The sequence below is a fragment of the Gobius niger genome (genome assembly GCF_951799975.1).
Source record: "Gobius niger genome assembly, chromosome: 5".
Taxonomy (NCBI): Eukaryota; Metazoa; Chordata; class Actinopteri; order Gobiiformes; family Gobiidae; genus Gobius; species Gobius niger.
The window spans coordinates 31628716-31636918 of NC_136856.1; the positions used below are offsets into that span (position 1 = coordinate 31628716).

General features: G+C 44.6%; 2 protein-coding genes across 2 annotated transcripts; both read right to left on the bottom strand.

Annotated features, from left to right (window-relative positions):
- Window positions 1-1674: 1674 nt before the first annotated feature.
- Window positions 1675-2192, bottom strand: LOC306963305 (histone H2A-like). Its single transcript, XM_079556826.1, has one exon. It carries the CDS (start codon window positions 2140-2142, stop codon window positions 1765-1767), a length of 378 nt encoding a protein of 125 aa, XP_079412952.1. The 5' UTR covers window positions 2143-2192; the 3' UTR covers window positions 1675-1764.
- An 806-nt stretch (window positions 2193-2998) lies between these two features.
- Window positions 2999-3397, bottom strand: LOC306962785 (histone H2B 1/2-like). Its single transcript, XM_079556072.1, has one exon. It carries the CDS (start codon window positions 3386-3388, stop codon window positions 3014-3016), a length of 375 nt encoding a protein of 124 aa, XP_079412198.1. The 5' UTR covers window positions 3389-3397; the 3' UTR covers window positions 2999-3013.
- Window positions 3398-8203: the final 4806 nt, after the last annotated feature.

Here is an 8203-nt window from a genome sequence, read left to right on the forward strand (position 1 = left end):
CGTAATTAAAGTTACGCATTTAACAACAGACAGATCTCCATTTGAGTAGCTTAACCTCTTAACTCCCACCTGAACCGAGAGGATCTTTTTCCTCACGTCATTAGATTTTTTTTTCCATAATTTTTTTGTTGGGTATTCAACTCATTTTTGTAACTTTTTTGTCATTTTTCTGTAATTTTTTTGTCACTTTTTTGTCACTTTTTCATCAAATTTTTGTCACATTTTTGTCATTTTTTAAATCACATTTTTGGCTATTATTTGTCCATTTTTTTTGCATTTTTTTGGCAATTTTTTGTCAGTTTCATGTGACATTTTTGCCACTTTTTCATAAATTTTTTGTCACTTTTTTGTCAATGTTTTCTCACTTTTTTGTCACATTTCCATCATTGTTTTTGTCTCAGTTTTGTACAGCTTTTTTCTAGAAGCTTTTGGACTGGGGGTAAAGCCAAACTGGAGAAAATGTGCTCGGTTCAGGTGGGAGTTAAGGGGTTAATATTACAAATATTCTGAGGAACAGAGAAACACAAACTACACAGTACAGAAGATGACTCAAGAACCTTCACTGAAGATGGACAACTCCTGTACAACTGAGAGCCTACACAGCTGCTCTGACTGCATTGTGCTGCTGTCAGTGATTTCAGCCTGTCTACTAAGGAGAGATAAAGGTCACACAATGATGTTCTCCCTTTGGACAGAGTGGTTCAACGACAAACACAGCAACAACGTTTTAATTAAATGTAAATCTAAAACAAAAGACACCGAGAGTCCTTGTATTACGATGTATTGGACATGAGAATACAGTAAACTAGAGTCTAAGAGCCCTTTCTAAAACCACGTCCTTCTTTCTTAATACGGTGATCAAACTTGTAAGTGCTTTCCACAGCCAATAAAGGCAGGTCATTACAGGTCATCACCCTCTTTGTTTGGACTGGGGACAGTTGTGGATCCCAAGCTTTTGTGTCTTGCATACCCCTTCAGTCCTTCATTTCTACTTTCTAAATTCTAATGAGCAATGTAATGTTTCCAAGCACCCCCTGCTAAATGTCCCCGTACCCCAGGTTGGGAAACACTGGTTTACATGAGCTCATACATTTACACCTTTGAATTAAATGTGTATCTGAACAGTTTTGCTGCGTTTTCATTCATGTCTTGTTGCCATTTTGAGGTCTTTTACAAGAGGCTTTTAGATTTGGGTAAGGTCGAACTGTAGAGAGGCGGGTTCCCGGTATTAAATAACAAAATAATTGATGTTGTAAGTCATTGTGGACAGATGCCTTTAATATCCATGTGTCGTGTCATTGACTGGCCAGTAGAGGACGCCAGTCTTTAACTTATAGTTGAGAACAAAAGCAGCAGTACCTTCATCATTTACACGCATGTACAGCAGGTCAATAACCTTTTTCAGCCGAGGGCTGCTTCAAGAGCAGAGGTGTTCAATAGACTCCAGTTAAAAACAAATCCTACAGCCTCAACTTACAGGATATTGACACCACATTATGCATCAATAGCTTCATTTTAAACTCATACGGAGTCACAAGAACGGAAATAATTGTATTTTAAGAATCAGTCAAGGAAATGAAAGTGTTTTACACCATAGTCTCATAGGCTACTGGATATGCTCCAAAGGACACCACGATGGTGAGCCCTGCAACGGCATATGCTGTATATCAACAATACCGTTAGAAAAGTGGAAAAGCTGAACTCTTTCATAGCAGTGTGTGGCTCTTAAAAGAGCCGTTGTGTTTCCGTTGAGAAAGCGCCGCTTTACTTGGCCTTCTCGGTCTTCTTGGGCAGCAGCACGGCCTGGATGTTGGGCAGCACTCCTCCCTGAGCGATGGTCACTCCTCCCAGCAGTTTGTTGAGCTCCTCGTCGTTGCGGACGGCCAGCTGCAGGTGGCGGGGGATGATACGGCTTTTCTTGTTGTCGCGGGCGGCGTTACCGGCCAGCTCCAGGATCTCAGCGGTCAGGTACTCCAGCACGGCGGCCAGATACACGGGAGCTCCGGCGCCCACACGCTGGGCGTAGTTGCCTTTGCGGAGCAGCCTGTGCACACGGCCGACGGGGAACTGCAGCCCGGCCCTGGTGGAGCGGGTCTTGGCCTTAGCGCGGACCTTTCCTCCGGTCTTTCCTCTGCCGCTCATGGTTGTAGATGTTTCTCTGAGGATCAACTCGAAGAAAGAAATGCTGCGGACGGAGACTCTCCGCCTTTTATCTGTGAATGGGCGCGAGCGTTAGGGTGCCGCGCCAATCAGCTTCGAGAGCGACAGCCCGCCCTTTTTCTTTTGTCATTTCAATCTGTGAGTCCGAGTGATGGGACTTATGGCTCTGTGAAGGAGCTGTTCACTTTAAAGAGCTTTTTAAAGGATGGACGTTAAATGGACGTTGTTTTAACGAAAATGTCAGTATTTCTCACAATATAACATCGATATTTCCCTCTATGGAGTTTGTCATCACAAAAAACAATCACACGAACTGATGAAGCTTCTATTGCTCTCATTCGTGTAACTTTCTCTGCCCATCTCTCCCTCGCACAAGACAGAGGAGGAAACGTAAGTGAAAGAGGTCTCGCTTTAACGCGATCTCCTCTGTAACCCTTGTTTATTCTCCTTGTGGGGAGGCGGCGGTGACCGGGGTGGACTGAGGAGGAGGCGGTGATGTTTGTTTTGTTTTCACGGACCCCGCGCGCCTTTTTATAATAATAAAAGTAATAAATCAGCAAACCCACAAGCGCATGTTGTCATTTATAAGGACAACTCTGGACAGACACAATTGGCACCTTTTGAAATGGTAAAAGACCGATTTGACTTTCACTGCATATATTGTTTATCACCATAGACTCAGAGGCATGAAGTATTTGCAGCACCAGGTTATTGGCTGTATGATTCTAACAGTGTTGACCCAGTGACCGCCTGACCAGCCTCACACTCGCGACATGTTCGGTTCATTCTTTGAAGTTTGTTCTCAGTTTAGTGGGTGGCTCTTAAAAGAGCCTTTAGGTTGAGGGGCAGGAGTTCACTTGGAGCTGGTGTACTTGGTGACGGCCTTGGTGCCCTCGGACACGGCGTGCTTGGCCAGTTCTCCGGGCAGCAGGAGGCGCACGGCCGTCTGGATCTCCCTGGAGCTGATGGTGGAGCGCTTGTTGTAGTGCGCCAGGCGCGAGGCCTCGGAGGCGATGCGCTCGAAGATGTCGTTCACAAAGGAGTTCATGATGCTCATGGCCTTGGAGGAGATGCCGGTGTCGGGGTGCACCTGCTTCAGCACCTTGTACACGTAGATGGCGTAGCTCTCCTTCCTGGTCTTTCTCCTCTTCTTTCCGCCTTTGCCGGCGGTTTTGGTCACGGCTTTCTTGGAGCCCTTCTTGGGGGCGGACTTCCCTGCTTCAGGCATGTCGATCAGCAGAAGTTCAGACTTGAATACAGAGCAGGGGCTTGGAGTCTTATTTATACCCTCTCTATGCAGATGCCGGCGGGCCAGTCCTCCTCTCTGATTGGCTGCGCTCAGACTGAGCCAAGAAGAGCTGTGGGCACGAGACGACTGTACATGGGTTTCTATGGTAACTAAAGGCAAAAGTCTCGTTGCTGTCTCACATTAGTGACGGTCGATACCACTTTTATTTTTTTATCTTTTGTCATTTCTTTTTTTTCATTTCAATATCGATGCTGGTCATTTTATATGGGTGAATGCATTTCAATCATTATACATTTCTAAAACTGGCTATTTTTATGTTTTATTAACCTCTTAAACTCCGTCTTAACCCAGCAAATGTTCTCCAGTTATTATCCAGGTGTCCAGGCATTGCACAAATCTAAAACCTTCTTAAAAAAAGCGGCAAAATAGTAATGAAAACCAGACGTAAACAAAGATTTAAAAAAAAAGCATTAAAAGCCCCCCCCAAAAAATCAGTTTTGTAGGTCTTAGCTTTCAAGTATCTACAGCTATAGGCTGTAGACTCCGGTCGAGAAGCTTTTAGATTTGAGTAAAGCAGAACTGGAAAATATCTGCTTGGTTAAGGTGGGGGTTAAGAGGTTAATGTAATAATATTTTCTTGTGCCTATTTTTGCTTATTTTCATTCCAGAAAGTTTGCCGCACATGTACATAACATTGAATAACATTCTAGAAATAAAGTAAAATTAAGCCAACATTTGAATCTAAAGACAATTGTATTACGTTTCTAAATTCAGGTTCTCTTCAGCCCAGATCAAAAGAGTTCCTTTTGGTACAATCTGGTCAAACTTGGAGCGACGCTCTGGCCTACTGCAGGACACATCATGTAGATCTGGCCGTCATTGAAGATGCGTCTGACCTCACCACAGTCTCGGACCTGGTCGGCGGACACCCGGTGTGGATCGGCCTGAGCAGAGAGCCCTTTAGATTCCTGGTGTTCCCAAATGGTCTTCCAGCCAAGTAGGCAAGGCAAGGCAACTGTATTTATACTGCACAAGGCAACTCAGTGCGCCTAGCAACCGGTATCAACCAGGTCCTACCTGCTTCGCTTAGATCTGACAGGATCGGGCAGAGCAAAGGCGGTATCGTTGACAGATGTAGTGTTACGGCCCTAGGCCTCCAGTCTCCCTCCCTTTTGTTAGTATTAGGTGTGTTTAAGATGAGCGAGGCGCTGCAGGCAGCTGCAGGCGAGCGGTGCATGCCGGTCAGATTTGTGTCCAAGATGGCCCCGCCTCGCTCTGACGCCACCTGTGCGACGGTGCCCGTATTCTCGTGAGACCGAGGCGGCTGGAACGCCTTGGGCAGGCGAGCGAAGTTGCCAAGTTGCCAAGTGATACAAGAAATGTATCAATCAATCAGTAAAAGTTTATTTATATAGTACTTTACAACAACACCAGGACGACCAAAGTGCTTCACAGAAATGCTGAGTGCTTACAATAAATGGTGGGGCTGAAAGACTAAATTTGCGAATTTATAGAGTTGTTATGGAAAATGTGCTTGTGTTACTTTGTTTATGTCCAACCCAAATACACAAAATGTCACTGTCGCTTTTGTTTTGAATCGCGCTTCAAACCCGCGAATCATTTCCTGAATCAGTCACGTGGTACGGCCGCTTCCCGAGGCTTCGAACGCCGCCACACACGTGATCAACGCGCGCATCGATACACGCTTCAATAGACACTCCTCTAGATTACTCGGCACATGCTTCGAAGCCTCGACACGATCGGCACATCACTACCTTTTACATTCCTTTTATTAAATTCCAACTTTATTCATCCATTTTACATCTTGGTTTTTGTTACAATTTTTTAATCAAGCAGAGTCGGGTTGTAGCATGTAGTTCATAGAAACGCTCTGGTGGAGCGAGGGGAAGTGAGGGGAATCCCACAGCGGCCAACAGTGAGCATGTTCCACACACTGAGAAAATACTCCACACTTGGGCCTCAAGACTCTGCTCGAGCGGGGCAAGAGTCCGAATGAAGTTCAGGAAGAACCAAAACATACGTGTCCCTGCAGGCCTCAGAGCAGAAAGAGGTTGACTAAAGAGACATGCTTCTACTGTCAGTGATGTGTTGTAAAAAAAAAAAAAAAAAATGCCTGAAAACAAAATGAGAAATGGGTGAATATGTAGCTATACATATTTTTAGTTAAATTGTTGTATTTCATAGTTAAATTTATGGGAAGTCGCAATTTTCATGATTCTTTACATTTGACACACCATCTTGTCTTTCCTGGCTCCAAAACTGAGTGTTATCCAGACAAAGACTCCAAACAACCGCTGACTTGTCTGACCCTGCTGTTAGAGACCAGTTCCTAAAAGTTTCCCTTCAAGCACTTTGTGAGACGGGTCAAAGGCATGTGGTGAAACATGTATTTTATTTGTAGCTGGAAAGTTGCCTTGGCGTTGGTTTCAGGACAAGTTGGATTGTCCCACCAGAAAAAGAAGAGAAGAAGAAGAAGAAGCTAAACAATGTCTGCCCTTCAAACCTTTAGTCATCCAAATGAAAAGTATCACTATGTCAACAGAGAAATCTTACCTGTGAAACAAACAAAATAATAGGTTTCCGTGCAACTGACATCGTTCCACTGCCCATTTGTCATCTTCACGTATGCTTCGTTTGCTTTATAGAAGTTTGGCTCATATTCTTCCCAGGCCTGGAACCCTCCCAGGCCAGTCCCAGTGGCAGACCACCTCCACCTCCTTTGAATATGTCAATAGTCAACACACTGCAAAAAGTGCCCTACTAAAAACAAGGAAAAAAATCTTAAAATAAGACACTTTGTCTTGTTTTAAGGAAAAAATTCTGCGAATGGGGTCAGCATTTTTTTCTTGCTAAGAATTCTTATTTCTAGAATATTTTTCTCATCATAAAACAAGAAAGAAACACTAAACTTAAGCAAATAAATAACTATAACACAAATAATGTTCAAACAGTCTTTATTAGTAGTGGTGCAGGATTTTATTCACAAACACATATTGTGTTGTATTCAGTTCCATTGTAATATTAGATCATTTGACGTTGCTCAATTTGATATCAAGATGAGCCAGTCTTTTGAACGACTCTTTGAAATCAACAGATCCCAAAGACTCGGCAGTAAAGAGCCGTAAATCCCATCACTATGGAGTAGGTCACTTTTTTGTGATTGAATGTAAAAGTGCCCCTCCTTCCCCTAACCTTTTGCGGTCTTCGTCCAGTGGAGCCCCAAACTTGACCTTTATTTTGGCGATTTCTCAGACATCAAAAATGGCTCCTGTTTGCACAAACTAACTCGGATTACAACCAAAACTCATACACATATTGCCCCTTCACCCCCACATACATGTTTGGCGGCAGTGGACCCAACAGCGCTCCTATAATATGCATATTAATGTCATCACTTATTCACTGGATACGTGCCAGAGAGTAATGACCCTGACAGTTGCATGCGCCTTGGTCAGAGCTTTCCGAAAATGTGTAATATGTGGGTGTTGGAGCAACCGTTACAGTTATTAGGCCCGAGCACCAAACATGGCCATAGTTAGGCCCGAGCGCCATACATGGCGATAGGGACTATTGTTTCTGCAACGCAGGGGGCGCCAGGGGCCGCCTCGGTGGCACATGGAGCGCACAATAGTGACCTACGACCCCGACAGACGCACAGGCCTCGGCCAGAGCTTTCCGAAAATGTATAATGTGTCAAAACAGCTATAATGGGAAAACACCTATATTGTTTCTGAGTTTAAAAATTATAATTATTCTATCTGCACCGCCTCTTAAAACTGGATTTTGACCCCCTGAACGTGCTCGAAAACCCGGTCTGGTGAAAAATGTATTAAGATCTGGGGTCCAATGTGGGACATGCAAAACGGCACAACAGCGCCACCTGCAAAATTAAAAAAAAACTTCAGCAGTTTCAAGGACTTTCACATTTTAAAGGACTTCAGCGGTTTCAAGGATGGGGACAAAGACCCGGACCAAGTCCCGAACCAAGACCCGGAACTAGACCACGACCCGAACCAAGACCCAGACCCGAACCAAGACCCAGACCCAGACCCAGACCAAGACCAAGACCAAGACCAGAACAAAGACCCGAACCAAGACCCGACCCAAAATCCAAACCAAGACCCGGACCGAGGCCCGAACCAAAACCCAGACAAAGACCCTGACCAAGATTCAAACCAAGATCCAAACCAAGACCCAGACCACGACCCGAACCAAAACCCAGACCAAGACCCGAACCAAGACCAAGATCCAAATCAAGATCAAGACCCGAACCAAGACCCAAACCAAGACCCAGAACAAGACTCGAACCAAGACCCAGAACAAGACCCGAACCAAAACCCAGACAAACACCCAAACAAAGACCCTGACCAAGACCCAGACCAAGACCCAGACCAAGATCCAAACCAAGACCCCGACCAAGATCCGAACCAAGACCCAGACAAAGACCCAAAACAAGACTAAGACCAAGACCGAGACCTGAACCAAGACCCAGAGCAAGATCTGAAACCAAGACCCAGACCAAGATCAGGTCCAGACCAGGTTAACATAGGCACCGGAATTAAAACCATAACCAGGTCAACCACAGAAACCAGGCCAAGTCCACAACCTGTCAGTTTTCAGGAAAAAATAGAGTTCTGCAGTTTTCCAGTTTTTTTCTACGGGCTTGGGAATTCTGCCATTTATTTGTATGGGGAAGGCTCCCCATTCATTTTAATAGGATTTCTGATACAGTTAGACTGTATCAGAAATGTACAGTCTAACTGTATATTTATA

What these genes read in the sequence shown, in the direction of transcription:
- LOC306963305 (XM_079556826.1), bottom strand. Translation starts at nt 2,142, where the DNA reads ATGAGCGGCAGAGGAAAGACCGGAGGAAAGGTCCGCGCTAAGGCCAAG.
- LOC306962785 (XM_079556072.1), bottom strand. Translation starts at nt 3,388, where the DNA reads ATGCCTGAAGCAGGGAAGTCCGCCCCCAAGAAGGGCTCCAAGAAAGCC.